This window comes from Sinocyclocheilus rhinocerous, unplaced genomic scaffold, assembly GCF_001515625.1.
Source record: "Sinocyclocheilus rhinocerous isolate Xijiao unplaced genomic scaffold, SAMN03320098_v1.1 scaffold43, whole genome shotgun sequence".
Taxonomy (NCBI): Eukaryota; Metazoa; Chordata; class Actinopteri; order Cypriniformes; family Cyprinidae; genus Sinocyclocheilus; species Sinocyclocheilus rhinocerous.
Window position 1 is genome coordinate 173719 of NW_015628370.1, and position 18516 is coordinate 192234.

Here is an 18516-nt window from a genome sequence, read left to right on the forward strand (position 1 = left end):
TTCCTACTAAGAGAAAGGCCATTTTTTGTGGCCACCAAGAGTCATCTTTCTCAGGCATGTCACCCCCTTGTTGTTGACTGTAAGTAGTACATCTAAGCTGCAGTAACAACACACAGACAGCGGGTGTCGCATGGACACAGCAGTTCCTCTCCAGGATACATGCAGCATATGTGATCTGTGCCATCAAAATGGAGGACGCATAAACACTGGCACAGTCATAGCCGCCGAGAAGAGAGAGAGGAGCACCACCGCTCCACGCCCCACCCAGATACACACGTAGTTCGTCTCCCGCAGTCCTCCTGAAAAGGCACCAGTGACCCAGCAGGCCTTTAACATCTAAAGAATAGCACACATAGCACCAGTACATCGCTCACCATGGCCCCCCACTTTCCCAGCACTTTAGTCGATAAAAAGAAATGAAAAAATACTCAGTACTCTATCATCAGTCAAACAACTCTAAATTGTATCCTTAAAAAACTTGGCAAGTCAACTCTTTCACCTTGAATTAGTAGTAGTTGAAAAGTAAATACAGTACACGTGGTCTGCTAAAAGAATGGAGAAATAAAACGGAGAAGGAAATGGATGCATGCACGTTCCCAGATGTTGATTTCGCAGGCTTGTCGAATGTTACACATTTCTACACAAGAGGCATTATTGTTTTCTGGTCCAAAAGAAAAGAAACGAGGTCGCCGGTCAGACCTGAACCAGACTGCATTTAGTAAGTAAACTTGCCAGGAGTTCACTTTATTTGCTACGGCTCTTAAGCCAGAAAACAACAACAACAACAACAACAACAAAAAACTACAATTTCCAGATATACAAACAGAAGGTAAGCCAGACTTGGTTATGCAAATAAAAGAAAAAAAAAATGAGCTAAACCAAGAGGGGTGAAAGACCTAACGTAAGCCATCAATTAAAAAGACAAGTGACCGGTTAAAATGTGGTCAAAATCTGTTCAACAGTCTCTTCGATATTTACATCAGTATTCAGCATGGCTGGCCACAGATGCAGAGGTGCATTCTGTTCCGGGCCAGATACCGACACATACACATCCAAGAAGTTTAGTCCAAAAACCATCGATTACAATCTACAAAAAAAGGTGCACAATCCACCACTCTCCTCTACAAAAAAAGGTGCAAAAAGCTCTAGTTCAGTCTACGAAAAGGTGCAAAGAGGTTCATTTCCTCTGTCAGAAAGGGGGTGGCTACTGTATGTGTCCCAGGAGATCAGACACACAAAAAACAAACGCGCACGGCGTAATAACTCGGCATGAAATATTAAAATAGCCTACGGTATCGAATTTCTGCTTTCGTGAGGCATGTGTGTTTAAAACCCATGCCTGAGCACACATTAAGACATCACATGCAATCCCATTCAAATCCGCATGGAAATTTGGGATATGCAAAAGTTCACAGGTTATGGCAAACCTTCAGACGGCCGAATTTCCTTAAAAGCGAATAAACGCAGAAACAAACATACCCTAAATCCCCAAATCAATACATCACCCACATGCAAACACAGTGCCAACTATGTGCAAGGAATGTATACAGATGGTGACTTGTGCGGACACAGACATGCTTGCCTAAGCGAGCACAGACAGACACACGCACACACACAGCTGCCCAAACAGGGACATGGGCAACATGGAGAACCTTAATCATTCTGCTCCTCCTCTCCTGGGACACAGGCAATGTAAACCCTCCTCCGCTCCCAAACACACACAAAGTCAGGCCCGAACCTTAAGACAGTAAAGTGACTAACAATAAGAAGCACAATTTCCCTTCCCCCTGGGCTGTAAAAGTGTGCTTGTGTGTGCGATAACTGGGGGGGTTTACAGACTAAAAACACTATGTCCTACACAATTTTTCTTTTCTCTTAAAGGGATAGTTTATCCAATTCGGTCATAATTTACTTACCCTCGAGTCTTTTCGAACCTGTATGACTTTATTTCTTCTGCGGAACATAGAAGATATTTTTAAAGAACACTTTTACGTGCATACAATGAAAGTCAGCAAAGTCCAATACAACACTGAATCCTACTGGCCTTTCACTGAATGAAAACAAATAATAAAAACACCTCTTTTGTGTTCGCAAAAAAGTAAGTCACACAGGTCTGGATCAACATGAGGGTGAGTAAATGACAGAATTTTCATTTCTGGATAAACTATCCCTTTAATCGATGAGAGCCGCAAATCGTACATCACTGGTCAAAACGGCCAATCGAATTCAGCTACGGACACGATGGTGACGAGATACAAACCAAGCACCAGTCTTTGAAATGTAAGATAATTCTTATGCAAAAATAGTCCTTATTTTTCTCACAATTTCCATTTAAAGCCCAATAACAAGGTGTCTCTTGAGAAACATTTAAAAAATAAAAATAAAAACACAAAAAGAGATTTTAAAACAATCCCTCTCTCTTGAGCTCTGAAGGTGCGAGCAGATAAATATATTTTTATCCTTTACAGTCCTTAATCATCTTTCATCAACTCTGGATTCACACAGTGGAACAAGTACGGCGACATAAAAAACAAAGAAAGTGGCAGACTAAGATCCCACATATATTTTGGGAGGAATGGAAGGAGAGGAGGATATCAGATTCTTTCCATTTTAGACAGAACGAGAGACAGAATATGCCACCTACTTCTCTTTCTCCTCTCCTCCCTCACTACTTTCTCCATCTGCTGTTCCTTCAGATCTTATGACAAGCATTTTTCCTGTCTCTCTCCTGGGCCAAATACAATCGGCTAGTCTGACATAGCCAGGTGCTACAAAATCACGAATACATTCAAATTCAGTAGAGTGAGATCAGGGAACCTCGGACCTCCCGTCGCAGTAACTTTTCCTAATTATGCATTCCTATAGCATCGGTGACTAGATTTACTTGCCGAGCGTGGCGGCAAAGGGGATCTTCTGTGCAAAAGAGGGTTATTCAGCAAAAACAAAAATGATTGAAAAGAAAATGGCGCCCCTGGCTTAAACCCCTTGTGTTCCTCCCGTCACTAGACCATGCAATCTCCTCCAATCTCCTTCCCGAATCTCCCTTTCCCATCCCAGGCAGAAGCAGCAGAGCCCAGAGTCACGCAGCGGGGTGGGAGGCAGGTAGGAGGTGGGGCGGCAGAGGGGATGGGGCAGGGCTTTCCTCGCCGCATCACTCACTGAAACAAAGTGCCGTTGTCTCCGTTCACACCCTGCAGAGACTCGCCCGAGGATCCTCCGGTCTCCACCGAAGCACCGCCCTCCAGGCTCGCCGCCTCGAAGGCAGGCTCACCGCTGAGGCCGTCCGCTTCCATCTTGATGCTGTCGGGGAGGAAATTGGCATAAGCGTCGCCCTCTGCCATCAGTAGCTTCAGCTTGGGGATCCAGCTCTTCCTCACCACGCGCCGAGCGTTAGTGCACATGTCCGCCGCGATGGCATTCATCTCGCTCTCCTTAAAGCTGGTGGCAAAGTTCTGGCAGTAAACTGTTGACATAAGGGAAGGAGACATTTCTAAAAGCCAGATCACGCCAAGAACCATAACTATAAAGACAACCTTCAGTGTCCACACCAACATATGATAACTTTCTGTTTATTATAAGCATGCGCTCAGGTATGCCGCCTGGCGTTTTAAATGCCGGGTGGATTCTGATTGGCTGTCAAGGTTTTTATCGTTCAAAACCTGGATAAAAAAAATTATTCTGAAAGTGTTTACAACAATATCATTCCTCTTTGTCATTAGCCCCTTTCACACATACAGACTTTACTGGTAAATTACCGTTAAGAGATCATGTGTGAACAGGACCTTTTCAAAAATACATGTAAATTCGTTCAGGCAATTTACCGGTATGAGAAGCTGTATCATTACCAGTAAATTACAGGTAATCTGCTCAGTTTGAACACAGAATGAAGATTACTGATATGAGCCCGTACAAGTCCAGAATGCGCTGACGTAAGACGTCTAGTCTAGAGGTCTTCTCAGGTCCTAAAATCTGTACCCGACCCGAATCACTTCTTACCCGAACCCGACGTGCATAAATTAATTCTTTTAAAGACCTGATGAAATTAGACCCGAGTCCGACCCGATGGGACGGCATTTATTTTCGAACCCGACTGGACCCGAACGTAAACTGCATTGACGTGTGTACAGCCTGCTGCCACGCAATCAGTAAAGAAAAATCCCGGTGTCCTGTTGACTGATTTGGCCGCTTCTTTAGTACTTTGATTTATTTAATATTTATTTAATTTATTGTTACATTATATTATTGCCTGCTTGATGGATACAAGTTATTTCTGAGTTCGGCTTTCAATTGTGACCAGTGGATTTGAAAAATAAACGTGATAGTTTAATCAAAATTAAATCGATAGCCTAATGATTCTCTATCTGCAACCTAATCTCCGGCGAAAGGCTTCTACACACAAAAAAGAAAAGCCCTGCATGAACACGCAGCATAATGAAGCGAGTGGATTTTCCTGATGGATCTCATAAGATGATTTCTGTGCGCACGGTTACAAACAAATGCTCCTTTTCTATGTGCGTTTCACACATAGAAAGTACACATCCGTGATAGTTTAAAAGAATTTGGAAAAAGCACATTTATTTTAAATTACCCGAGACCCAAGGCCGCGAATACCGAACCTGACCCGTGTCCGAGGCACTCGTAGAAGTTTTGGACCCGAACCCGCTCGGGTCGGACCTCGGGTTTTCGGATCCAAGTGGACCCGTGAAGACCTCTAGTCTACTCTGGGCCAATCCAGAGCCGTTGAAATTCAATATTGCAGACGCAGATGACGCATTTACTCCGCGCTGTGTAGTGAATGTGAACGTTTGACACAAAAACATCAACAAAAACACTGACCTCGTATACCCCTCCATGTTAACAACACTGGGAGGAGCAGCCATTTAGAGCTTATTTCTGGTTAATGATGTCACAGAATTTACCGGTAATTTGAAACCGATGCGTGAATGGTGCTTTACCGGTAAAAAGATGGAACATCGTTGCCTGTGTGAACAGCACATTTTTGTAATTTTACAGCAATTTACTGGTATTACTGTGTGAAAGGGGCTATTGTCGTTGTTGCAGAGTGGACTTCCCCTTTCTCACAGAATTAGATTGATTAAAACTTTATAATTGTAGTTATCATACTTGATGTAAACAATAAGAGTTGGAATCACCAAAGGACCCACAACACGATATTATCACAATTCAATATTTTTGCAATTTGAAACATTTTGCGATATGCTGAGTATTGCGATAACATGTATAGAGATATATTTAGAATGAAAAAGCAATATAGAGAGATTTGGTAGCATTAGGTACGTTTACATGGACACTTTTTGCTTCCATCGGAATGAATTCATTCTGATTGACGAATCCAAACGAAGTGTTTACATGAACGCTAAATAAAGTGATCAGGGTGATATATGTGTTTATATGTCACAAGCTTCTGATCGGATTTACTCTTTTGTCATGCGCACACTGCATGAATACACAGAGTTTCCCGTTGTTGTCGCATACCGTTTTAAAAACCAGACTTCATATTTTCACATAAATGACATTTTGGAAAATGTTTGCATTGCAACGCAGTTTGTGCAAGTCCAGAACAGAGATGAGTTGCAATAAGACAAAAAACGCGTAAGTTCCAGGGGCAGCTCCTTAAGTTCGGCCATCCTACACACACGTGACTGACCGCTCGCTCGCACCAACAGGAGGAAGAGGGTGTTACTCTCTACACTGCACTCAACCTGAGGGATTCCTACACGTTCAGTCTTTGAGGAGACAATAAAAACAGCGCATACCGCAGGAACGGTATAACGGAAAATATTAGTGGTTTTGAAACTGTGAAATTTTGAAATCGCGGTATACCGTGAAACCGGTAATCGGCCCATGCCTAGTGGGACATTGTGCTGCTCCACTTCACAGACGCCGAGTAAAAGGGGAGTTTTATAATGACGGGACACTCATTTACAGGGTTGCCAGGTTTTCACAAGAAAACCCGCCCAATCGCTACTCAAAACTAGCCCAATCGCGTTTCGAGGGGGTCCCCAGTTAAAAATCGTGTTCTGGGGGGTAAAATACACATTTTTGGCGGGGTTCCCCTGCTAAAATTCGCATTTCTAGTGGATAAATATCATATTATTGGAGTCGCTTCAACCTGCGGACATGAAAAACAACCCGCGGCAACAGTGTTAAAGTAGCCCAATTCCACGGGAAAACTGCAGACTTGGCAACACTGCTCATTTATGACACTTTATTCACCAGGAAGAACAGCTGGTTCCGCGCGTCATACGTCATTACACTATTTTTTCGTTACTGCACATGCGCAGTACTTTCCAGTTTCGGTTCTCAATCCGATCAAGTGTTTACATGTCCTCTCGCTCGGATTACAAAAGGAATAAACCACCCCTTACGATCCGATCGAAATCTGAATCGGATCTGGCCAATTCAATCCGATTGACGTGGTTACATGTGACTTTTTTATTCTGATTGTGCTTCTAGTCCTATTACGATCGGATTAGTAGGGTCCATGTAAACGCAGCTATTGATTCACTTATGCTGTTCGTAAAATTACAGTCTGAAAGAAAGATTTAAATTACTGAATTGATCCGTTTTCCCACAATATGCACGGAGCTTGTCATAACCAGTAAAATTATGTGCAATACTCACAATTCTAATTCAGGCCCTGGTAAAAGAATCATACTTAGTGTCTGTGTCTTGATACAACATCGGCATGCAAAATATTGCAATACTATGTCATAACGATTTTTCCCCCCACCCCTAGTGAACGGGCTTTAAAAGGATAGTTCGCCCAAAAATGAAAATTCTGTCATTATTTACCAATTATCAAACCTGTATGAGTTTTTTTTTTCATCTGTTGAACACAAAGGAAGATATTTTGAAGAATGTTGGTAATCAAACAGTTGGCGGTAGCCACTGACTTCCATAGTATGGAAAAAAAAATTACTATAGAAGTCAATAGCAATCTGGTTATCAACATTCTTCAAAAAAATCATCAACATGAGGGTGAGTAAATGATGACAGAATTTTCATTCTTGGGTGAAATAATATAAAAGAGCGGGAACTCACACTTGACTGCATGCAACACTCGGCTGTCCAGCGGCTTACGGCTGGGGTCATTGGTGGAGGAACGGATGCCGGTTCCACAGCTGTTGGCCAGAGTGCTCCTGCACATCATACAGAACCAGAAAATTAGACGTCATACAGTTTCGCTATTATGGAAGACATCTTTGATGTTTCCCAGACTCACCTGTCGAAGAAAGCAGCCAGCAGCCTCCTCAGAAGGACTTTGTGTCTGGTCCCCGCACTGACGTGACAGTTCATCAGCTGAGCTCGTGAGATGTACACGCTGGTGCCTGTGGACAATATACGTGAATCTCACTTAAAAAGGTGTGAAACATTCATATTCATGTCCTCAAGATATACAAGCAGATACATACTGAAAGTCTTACAAATGCCTTGTGACTCATCGATTTGCATGAATGCATACAAGTCCCAAAAATGAATGCTAATTGAATGAATACTAATCACGCAAAGCTCAGAAAGAAATGCAGCTTTCCTTTTTAGTGCTAAAGATCATCCATGTGTGTTAGTGCTAACTGTGACTTGTGAAGTTTGAGTATTAACAACTGCTTTTCTATTTATGTAGCTTTTCTGCACCTATGTCTTCATTAAATATGGTTGTTGTTCTACTGCATTCATCTGTGTGATCACTCATGCAGTGTTGTGTGCTCACTGCAGATGCTCATTAAATGCAACTTTTCAAATACAGAATATTGCTCCAAATAAAAAGAATTACAATAAACTCGGGTTTGAATGGGAAAGATTTGATTTTTTTTAAAGAAGTCTCTAATGCTTACCATGACTGTATAAGGCAATACAATAATATTGTGAAAAATTATTATTTAAAATAATAACCGTTTTCTATTTAACATTTTAAAACGTCATTTATTTGCCATCACAAGAACACAAGTCAAAACAGAAGTCGGTTATAATAATCAAAAAACAACAAAAAAAAAACAAATCCTGCCTCCATGGGGTACCTTTACTAAAACAACATTTCAAAACCATTCAAAAGCCTATTTTCTTGCTCTTAATTAAACATTTTTGTCTCATTTCCATTTTTGCTTTTCACTCCTCCAGCGCTTTGTATTTGTTAATCTTTTAATGACTTTCTGATGGCAATTTTTTATCGTTAGTCTTCTCGTCTGTTTCAATTCCTCATTTCATTTTCCACTTTATATTGCTTTATGTTTGGTCTTGTTCGAATGCTTTCTTTTATCGTATTTGTAAAGCACTTTGAGCTGCATGTTTATATATGCGACTGCTGTTTAAATAAAGTTCCAGCGATTAGCGGAACTCCTCTGTTATGTGTACTGAACAGATCCAGTCGGACGGCTCGGAGTCACTTAAGGCCATGCTTTACAGCTCACAAAAGCCTCCATTAACTTCAACAAGTCACTCAACAAAACCTGTTCTACACCACAATACCAAAACACGGCTCCTCCAAACACAGTTGACCTATCAATCACCACAAGAGATCATTTGCTTTTCATGGGCTGTTGAACATGACTCAGTTGTATGATGCCGGTTATCCTCCCTATTTGACTCTTCTATAGATTGACTTTAATATTGATTTATCAGCAGATGTTTTCCTAAAAATCCATACAGGGTGATATGATGATGGCTTGAACAACAAAAGAAGGATTTATTCCACCACAATACACCTTTTGCTCAAGATACTTGGGTTCATCTGTTGCATTTTGTTAATGAACGGAATGCGATTAGACTCAGACCTGAAACTAGCTCCAGTTTCTCTGCAGGGTCACCTTCCTCATAGAGTTTGGGATGACAGCGGTTGCCAATCTGAGCAATGAGCTCAGCGGGGAGAGAGGCAAGATCCTGTCGGCCACGCATCCTGGGCCGCGTCTCTGAGTGGTCCGGCAAGGCCTCCACACGTTCACCCGCTGAGAAAGAGCAAGAAGAAGAGAAGAACGGAAGTTTATGTAGAGTAGAGTGTGAAGACAAAAATCTCTGTGCATGCAGTCTAGACAGCCGTGAAGATTAAACCACTACTCGTCTTTTGACTCTCAAAAACAGACAGATAATACAAAGCTCTTGGGACCAAGACTAATAAAAGACCTGTGAAAACCAAACACATTCCGTTTTCATGCCGTCTGAGAGAAGATAAGAAGAACTTCTGATAAAATATTTGTGAGCTCCAAACAGTTCAAGCATTTAGCATTTAGCAAAAAGTGTGAATTTAGCTATGATGATATTCCTATTTAAGAAGCACAAAAGAAAGTAGACATTAGTTAACTTGTTAAAATGGGAACCAAAAAGGCAGGAGGCTGTATACATTACAACACATACAGGATCAAAGGAAGTGCTGGTTCAGGAAGTGCTAATTTAAAACTTAAAAACTCTGTCATCATCAAACCTGCGGGACTTCTATTTTCTTCAGTGGAACCAGGCGAAGACATTTTAACCATGTTCTGGCTGTTTATTTACCATGTAATCAAGAATAGGGACTGGAGCTGGCTTTTTGTGTCTTTATTCAGTCGATGAGAGTAGCAGTGATGTTTCATTTGTAAATTAATCATTCTTTTTAAGGAATCTGTTGATCAAGTTCACAAAAACGGTTTGAATTACTCAAATGAATGGGATTGACTCACTGATCAGAACTGTTAAGGAAAAGATTGTAACTGAATAATAACTCAGTTGCGAAAAAAGTAGCAGCAGACATTTTCATCTGTAATGTGACTTGCAAATTATCGACATAGAAAATGTAGGCTTGGGGACTTTGTTCTCTCTAACGGTTGATGTTTGAATTTTGAGATGTGGAAGCTGCAATCAACTACATGTCACCAGAGAGAAGAACGAGTTCTGACAATTTGATTAAAAACTACAAGGTCAAAACAAGAATGAAACACATGCATGGATGAATTTAAAAGTAAGAAAATAAGACTAATAATATGCATTTAATGTATTTTCAGTCCATTTCTCACAAAAAAAAAAACTATCGTATGGCTTAGGGTTGTGCGATGTCACGATTTTTGATCGTGGATGATTATAATGTATAGTATCGTGCTACAGTGCACATTCTATCAGTTGCAGTTCTGGAGCCTCAGTCTCAATATACTCAGACTTACATTCACATTAAATGTTACTCAGCGGTAGAGTTACACTCATGATACACTACACTTCACACAATCACAAAAGTACATTATGTGCTTTAAAGCCTTGTTGGTTAAACATTTCATTAGCGTGCTGTTCTGACATGCGTACACCATGTACACCTGAGGCGCACACGCACTAAAAAACCTGTCAAACAGCACCTGATTACTGGACTAAGTTATCTTTCGCATCTTATATAAGATTATTTGAAGAATGTGGATAACCAAACCATTGACTTTGAAAAGTAGAAAAAAAAATGCTATGGAAGTCACTGGAAACCAGCAACTGTTTGGTTACCCACATTCTTCAAAATAAATGTTATGTTCAACAGAAGACAGACAGAGTTTTTTATCTTCGCCCACTTTGCCCTAAATGTCTGCCATTCTTTTTTTATTTTATATTTTGTTACCTTGTAAGGCTTTGTTTTTAAAATAGGGAAATTAGTTTGGCTGTGCTGCTCAGACAACTTGCAAAATAGTAAAACCAAAATGACAGAATAGAGATAAAATTATGAATCGTGATTTTCCTAAAAAAAAATCGTGATATATTTTCGCCATATCGTACACCCCTAGTATGGCTTCAGAAAGCTTGAATTATAGTGCAAGAGCCATATGGACAACTTTTATGGTGCATTTGCATAGGGCTGCACGATTAATCGAATGCGATTGTCACGCGCCTTCGGATGGAGATTTACTGCTGATCACAGAACCGTGCTTCACTGAAAGATACGCATGACAATCGCAGCTTCTGTCGAATCGCGATTTCGATTCCATTTCGATTTATTGTGCAGCCCTACATTTGCATCTTTTTTGAAGTTTGAAAGCTTCAGTCTGCATTCATGATAATTGCATGGAAAAGACAACAAGTACATTGTTAAAATTTCAGCAGTTCCTTTCCATTGAAGATAAAGATGTCATAAAAGTTTGGAACAACGTGAGGTTGAGTAAATGATTTCTAGCATTTCAATGCATTCAGCAGTGCTGTGGACTCACCTGTAGCACCCACGTTGAGCATGCTGTACATGGTGTACATGTTGCAGATCTGCCTGTACTGCTCTTCAGTGCCGTCATCCACCGCCTCCTCTTCTTCCTCATCATCATGGTAAGAGATGGGCGAATCACTGGCGTAGGCACTCAAAGTACCGGGGCTGGTGCCTTCAGGGGTGGCACTGCTCGTGCCGTTGCCATTGGTGCTGCTGCCTCCACCATGACCCCCTGTGCCCATTCCAAGACCCATACCAAGTCCCATACTACCTTGCTGCTGAATAGCGCTTCCGCGTGCCATTTCTTGGGAAAAGCGAGCCGCCTTCCTCATCCCTCCTCCGCCGGCTGCACCCGAGCCTCCGCCGCCTTCCCGATTGCCTCCTTCCCAGAGTCGCTTGGCCACCGGCGTGCAAACCACTGAATAGGGTGAAGCCTCCGGCTGCTCTGTCTTCACCCGAGAGATGAGGGGCAACGGGGTCAAGCAGGAAGCAGGTCGACTGGCTGCCGTAGCCATCACCCCGCCTCCTCCGTTAGCCGCTGCACCCGCCGCCGTCTGGGTAACGGGGCTCTGAGGCTCCGATGGAGGGGTTTCTTCAGTATGGAGGCCCTGTGAATCACAGCTGGGCGAGCTGACTTTCAAGAAGAACTCCGTGCCCTTCTCCATAATCTGCTGGATCTGGAGGAAGCCAGCCGTGTACATGAGCAGAAACTGGTCTCCGACATTCATGCTGAGGCGGCCGGTGTAGCAGAAGGCCAGGATCTGCTGAAAGCTCTGTGGCTGTACGGCCGGGGGCAACTCCACCACCGTAGGGGTTTTGCTGCCCGCACTGCTGTTGAAAAGGTCACGGAAGTAGGAGCTGCTGGCCGCCAGCACGGCACGGTGGGCTTTAAAGGTGTGGCCTTTCACCACCACGGACACGTCGCAGTACAGCCCCTGCAGCCGCTGCTCGTTCAAACACTCCAGGACATTGTTGCCGAAGTTTGGGATCGCCATCTGAAGGGTCTGAGCCATGGCGCTATGGCCAGCACCACCAGAGAAATCTGAGCGACACCAGAGGAAGAGAAGGAGGGAAAGACAGATGGAAGAGGAAGAAAGAGATCTTTGTCAGCAGCATTCTCTTAGCAGCACAGTAGTTCATCCCTGAAGACACGTTGCAACCATCATTTGCTTTTAAAGCAGTAAAATCCACTGAATCTGACAATTTATTGCAAAGACACAAACGGCTACCGGCAACAGACTGTTACATTAAAAGGTGAAATATATGAGACCCCAGGGACGAGCCTGTAGGCACCTTTAGCAGACCGGCCTAGAACATGCAAACTCTGAAAAATAATAGGGGGGTTGGCGAGCCGCCTTTAAAATCCTGTGAGCGGGATGTGACTGCTAATCTGAATGAGATGGTGATTCAGCTGAGACAGAGATAAAATGGCACTCTTTACAATACTACAGCAGGGAGGGAAAGAGGGGGAGAGTGCCAGAAAGATACTAAACCAGTGATTGAGGTCATAGTTGAGGAAGATGGTGGAAAACAATGGGCTTTGACTGACATTGCAGTCAGTCTTATTACTGCTTAATGTGACACCATGAGCAAAGCCATCATTACAGCTCACAGCCTTGCTGCCGGGGAAATTCATTAGAAACGGTTAACCTGCACTTTCTACTATAAAATGGGCTGTTCAAAACTTTACTACAGAGTTTAAAACTGCGGTGCTGCTTACAACTCCCTCATATTTAGGAAACACACACACTCTCATTTGTTGGGGGAGGATATTTTGCGAATCAGCAGAATAAGTAGCAGAACTTTTTGAGAAGGCACAGATTGACATTTTGCCGTCAGCGCAAAAATTGTGGCTTATTGTTTAGCAATCATTTGGTGAAGTAAAAATTCCCCCTTAAACCATGTCAACTCAACCGACACGACAGTATAACACTATGATGTGATATACTTCACACATTAAGATTATACAGTGGCAGGCAGAACATCTGGGCACATGTTTCCCACACAAGCCATCACATTAAAAATCACTGAATCTGATCTGATCACACAGAACTAACAGGATGTTCGTGGTAAAAGAAGTACCCTCTTTGTCTGACTCCAGGCTCGCTCCCCCTTCCCTTGCATGCATACACACAAGCCATAGACATCAGACAAAACGGCTTGTTTACAGTTGGCCAGAGAGCAGTGGCACACATACACACTGAGAGGCCCAGGGTTTATTTAAGAAGCTTTCCCTGGAGGTGGGGGAGGAGAGGGACACCTTAGGTATGGTTATCACGGTGTACGAGGGGGGGACACAAACTTTTAAAGACTTCACAACCCAATCCGTATGTATGAGACTTTCAAACAGTCAACATGCAATAACAAATGAGGTTGGAGCATCTATCACATGTACTTGTAAAAACACAGAGAAAAAAGTAATCTCATAACATCAATCTTATTTTAATAATGAATAGGCTAATCAATCAGGCATACTCCTGAAATTTCAAGCACTTATTCTCAATGACAAATTCTTTACCTTAAAGGGACAGTTCACCCAAAAATGAAAATTCTGTCATCATTTACTCACCCTCCACTTGATCCAATCCTGTATGAGTTTGTGGTCCCCACTGACTTCCACAGTATTTTTTACTATACTATGGAAGTCAATGGCTACCATCAACTGATTGGTTGCAAACATTCTTCAAAATATCTTCTTTTGTCAGGAAAAAAATTAAGTTCTGGAACATCTTGAAGGTGAGCAAATGGTGACAGAATTTTCATTTTTGAGTGAACTATCTTGTAAATTCATGTCAGCTGAGCCACTTTTAGGCAGTCAATATCAAAAAGTGGCCCAGTTTACCTGAACTCACCCGAAATGTCAGTGGTTCTCAACCCTTGTAACTTCAAGGTCCCCCATGGTCAAAGTCAGAGGTGCTTTGTAACCCTTTTACTAATAGAAACTGCAGCTGTCAATATATAAAAATAATTCATGCTAGCCTAATTAATCTAAAGATTTACACATTTGGTGATTTGAAGACTACCACAATGTACCTTCAAGGAAAGAAAAAATAAATACATAAATCTGCTTCTTGGGTGCTACAGAGCTTCTCTGCTTAACTGGCCTATAACTTTTTTGAAAGGAAAGATAAGCAAACATGTATGAAGAGTGAAAAACACACACACACTAAATTTGCCACTACATATGTTTTATGTAAGAATGTTGAGAGAGAAAAATAAAGTCAATTTTGTTCGCCTATGTTGTATGCTGCACTAAAAACCTGTCTGAGTGACAGCACGGCAGTAACAGTTACATATGAAGTCCGTTAGAGTAACAGGATGCACGTTACACTATTTATATTACATTTACATGTATATTACAATATCTGTTCCAAGCAAATTAGCATTTCAATATTTAATAACATTCTTGAATATAACATGATTGAGGCCCACTTAGGAAGTTTACCGGCCCCCAGTTGAGAACCACTGATACATTTCAAAGAAAAAAGAAACAGCTGAGCTTTAGAATCCTGTCTAATACCGTGATGCCAAACCTGTGTGATGGAAGCCATTGAACATACGCCGACACATAAACTAACACTAATCCAACAATGCAGAACAGTGAAGTAGAATATAAGAAAATATAGAGCAAACCTTTGGCCGCCAGACCTGCCAGTACAGCAGTGTTATGAGGCTGTGTCGGCGGCAGGTTAACCGTGTGTCAGTCAATCTGCCCGTCCGTCCGCAATTCTCCACTGGCACGGGCCGCGAAGGGGGTGAAGAACGATGGCAAAAGCGCCCACTATGAGCCACTCTGTGAGAAATGCAGCACCTACATGCGAGCGAGCACAAACGCAGAGGGGGGAAGCGCCGCAACGCACCGAGGATCGCACGAAACGAGCAAGTTTGCCGCTCTTGTCCCGTCTTTGCCAATGCACCGCACCGAGAGCGAGCGTGCTTACATCCTCGGGGCCTAGACGGGTCCGTCTCGAGCGCGACACCGCCGAAATGAGGGTTCGCCCCGTTCTCCACGCCACTCAGTTTAAACGGCAACACTCAAGAATCTCTAACGATTCAAGGAGCAGCCGGTATTAGCATCCCTAAAATAGCCAAGTGCATACTTTTCAGTCCGCGGAATTTCAAAGTTAATGTTCCATAACGATTTCGCGCTAGTTCGGATACCCCACCTTATCTTATTTCACAGACATCAACAGGTCATCCCGGGACAAATGCACGAACTGGGGGCGAGCCAGACTGAACCAGCGCTGACAGTAGGGGGGGTCAGCCAGACTCCGCCGATAAGAAAATGATTTAACTACTCCCGGCCACAACAACATCAATCATGCTCAAAGTACTATCTTCAAATGAAATGCATAAATAGAAGCCTCTTGGTTAGCAGATTAAAAAGATCCCGGAAATTGGGTTTTTAAATTAGTCAGATCTGACTCCGGAACATCTGCCAGCACGCGCGTTCAGCCATGTCAGTGAGGTCGGTGAAGTGGTTAAACTTTTTGTTGGTACCATTAGTCTGTGCCCATCCCCCCCCAAACATCTCAAAGCCACCAGATTTCAGCCAAAATGCCAGGACAGCCGCTCGCGTGTCACGCCGCCTCACATGACCCGCTGCGGGGATTCGAAGGCGGGATACTCACCCCTTAGCTGGAGGCCGTTTCAGAGTGTTTCAATGGAGTCCGACGCGCTCGCTCTCCTTCACTCTCTCGCCTCGTCTGTCTCGCGCTGGAAACAGCCATTCATTGTGGGCATAGGCGCGAAGTCGATCGCAGAGCCGTCGAGCGCGAACTCTTTTTCCAGCTGGATAAAGAGCGCAGAGCCACTGATCATGCATAGACTAGACATGACTCCCCATCGTCACTCAATCGCATGATCATCACAGGCGCAGCCTCAATGCCAGGAGACCTATCCAGCATCGAGATGCATTTGCGCATAGGCTGGCACAGCAACAGCGAAAAGAGCCACCGCCTCGTTTCCATACGTGCGCAAAAAGTAGGCCATGCCTCTACGTCTCGCCAGACAGATCCCCAATATAGAGCACGCAGGGAACGCCATGAACTCATAACTATACACCGCGAGACGACGTGAACGGGAACATCAAATAAAGTTTGCTTGTATTGAATCAACGTTTAGTGTTGGAGAATTTTACTGCGTTCCGAAAGGATTAGTGTAGTTATGTGTGGCGCATTTGCTTTTAATATTTGTCGCTTATTTCATTAAAATCCCTGTAAAATTAATTTTAACAGCCCTATATATATATATATATATATACTAAAAAAAGTTTAGCAGTACATTTTAAGTGGGAAGCATGAAATACTTACTGTAAACTCGAATGATCCATGTAAGTTTGGCCGCACCGTGAACAAGGCCAAAATCTGCAGGTCATATACATCAATGTGTCTGAATCTACAGGGAAAACTATACGACCGCGTGACGTCACATGCTGACCCTATAGATGTCCTTACATTACCCCAGTGAGCTACATTTCCAATTGCATTTTTTTCTCTCTCTCTGTGTGTGTGTGTGTGTGAAAATCGTGCACACGGGCTTCCGTAGTCACGATTTAGTGAAAGTGAAAACACTGGAGCTGCGTCCGAAATCGCATACTTCCATACTATATAGTAGGCGAAAAACAGTATGCGAGGCGAACGCCGATGAAAGCGGTAAGAATTACGTGAAACATTGCTGATGTTCGCGCTGTAGTGAGGGCTCTTTAAATTTTGGCGCTGTTGTGAAGACGCATGTCACGTGACAACATCAACATGGCGGATGAAGTACGTCCGAATTCCATTCATACTACTCTTCTTCATACTATATAGAACGTACTTTTTTAACGGTCGAGAAGTACGTTCAAATTCAAAATGTAGTACCTACTAAGCAGTATGCGATTTCGGACGCACCCTGGGTTGCCAGATTGGTGTATGTGTATTATTACACTGCATTTCTTTTTGTTATGCTTTTGTGTCCACCTCTACAGAAGCACTGAAATCAGACAGGCCCATATTATATAACATTTCAAGCGAGGGGATTTACTTTGGGTGAACACATTTTCATTAGTGGGCTGGAGAACTAATGTAATTTGTCTTCTGTATCATTTTTGTTACTTTCAATGGGATTTTTTTGCCCCGAGCACTGTTACTTATGACCCTGATATTTACACATTATCCATAGTCTTTGATAACTCATGTGGTGCTTCACATAATTGCCACTTTATATAAACAGGATTAATGTGTTGAATTGACATTGTAAGAACTCTTTTTTTTTTTTTTTTTTAATAAATAAAAAATAACAAACCAACAATTGCTCACAAACTAACCGACATCTCAGTTCGGATTAAATTTTCAGTTTACTACCATATTACTGTAATTTTTTACAATGTAATATTTGTAAATGCAGTTTGTCTGTTTAATCATACTGTTCTATTTAATTGCATTTAGACACGTCCAGAATTTAATTGACCATAAATATTAATTTACCACAAAAACACACACACACTTCAGGCCCCATGTTGTACCCATAATCTGTAACAAGGATGTAATTTATTTGTGGAAAGTGACTATGTAAAATGTATACATTGGAAAATACAAACAAAAAGTAGCACTGCCCTCTAGTGTAACATTACTGTCAGTTACTGTAACATTATTACAGTAACTCAGGATGCAGAACGTTTTTTCTTCTTTGAGAAGCTTCAACCCATTCAAACCTTTATGTTAGCCTATGTATTCTTACTGCATCTTATGCATTCCAGTAATGATTTGTGATTTGTAACTAAAGTCCATTACAGAGTTAGTCACATGAGCATCATGGGGTTCAATGCCTTACTTAAGTTCTTATCTCAAGTCATATTTCAGGCCTTATATTACTGCACATCAGAGACCTTCAGTCATTATATTACATCCTATGTACTATGTATATTATATAACTATGTAATGTAATAATGCTTTTTTTAAAAGCTGAGCGGCATGTGTGTTGTTCTGTTTGTATAAAATGTGTTAATGTTTACAAGTACATTTCTTTTATTGACTCACTATTTTAGTTTTTGTGGTGCTTTTTATGTTACTATTAATATTTCACCCCTTTAATTACTTTAGTAGTTTGGTCATATGCTATGTGTGAGCTGCTTTTCCATGTGACAAGCAGCCTCCACCGTTTTTATGTGCTTTAGCATCTGCAGAAAACACTCACTAACTGTAAATTTGTCACCACTGACGGCAGCTGCCGTGTGGAAGTGTTTACCTGCTGAAAATGACATCCATAGTTAATTCACAGCTTGAGCACAGATTGTCTGGAGAAAAGAGTCTTCAATTGACAGATGGCAGGGGTAAAGAGGGAAATCGCTTCAGTTGAGGGCAACCATATTACTGTACAGT

At 42.2% G+C, this 18516-nt stretch overlaps 1 protein-coding gene across 4 annotated transcripts; it reads right to left on the minus strand.

Moving 5' to 3' along the window:
• Positions 1–1956: 1956 nt before the first annotated feature.
• Positions 1957–16615, minus strand: nacc1a (nucleus accumbens associated 1, BEN and BTB (POZ) domain containing a). Of its 4 annotated transcripts, none has more exons than XM_016549329.1 (6): positions 16468–16615; positions 11166–12197; positions 8793–8963; positions 7247–7352; positions 7066–7163; positions 1957–3463 (listed from the first exon to the last, which is right to left on the minus strand). In XM_016549329.1, exons 2-6 carry the CDS (start codon positions 12166–12168, stop codon positions 3156–3158), a joined length of 1686 nt encoding a protein of 561 aa, XP_016404815.1. In that variant the 5' UTR covers positions 12169–12197; positions 16468–16615; the 3' UTR covers positions 1957–3155. The 4 variants fall into 4 exon arrangements, with proteins under 4 accessions (XP_016404815.1, XP_016404813.1, XP_016404816.1 ...); XM_016549327.1 differs by lacking the exon at positions 16468–16615 and adding an exon at positions 15787–16230; XM_016549330.1 differs by lacking the exon at positions 16468–16615 and adding an exon at positions 15322–15516.
• Between the last annotated feature and the right edge of the window lie 1901 nt (positions 16616–18516).

Bases quoted from the DNA above. Each gene is read 5' to 3' on its own strand.
- nacc1a (XM_016549329.1), bottom strand. From the start codon at position 12,168: ATGGCTCAGACCCTTCAGATGGCGATCCCAAACTTCGGCAACAATGTC. The intron at 7,353-8,792 runs GTCTGAGTCTAA...TATTGTCCACAG, and splicing joins GAAACTGGAGCTAGTTTCAG to GCACCAGCGTGTACATCTCA. The intron at 7,164-7,246 runs GTGAGTCTGGGA...TATGATGTGCAG, and splicing joins CTGGCTGCTTTCTTCGACAG to GAGCACTCTGGCCAACAGCT.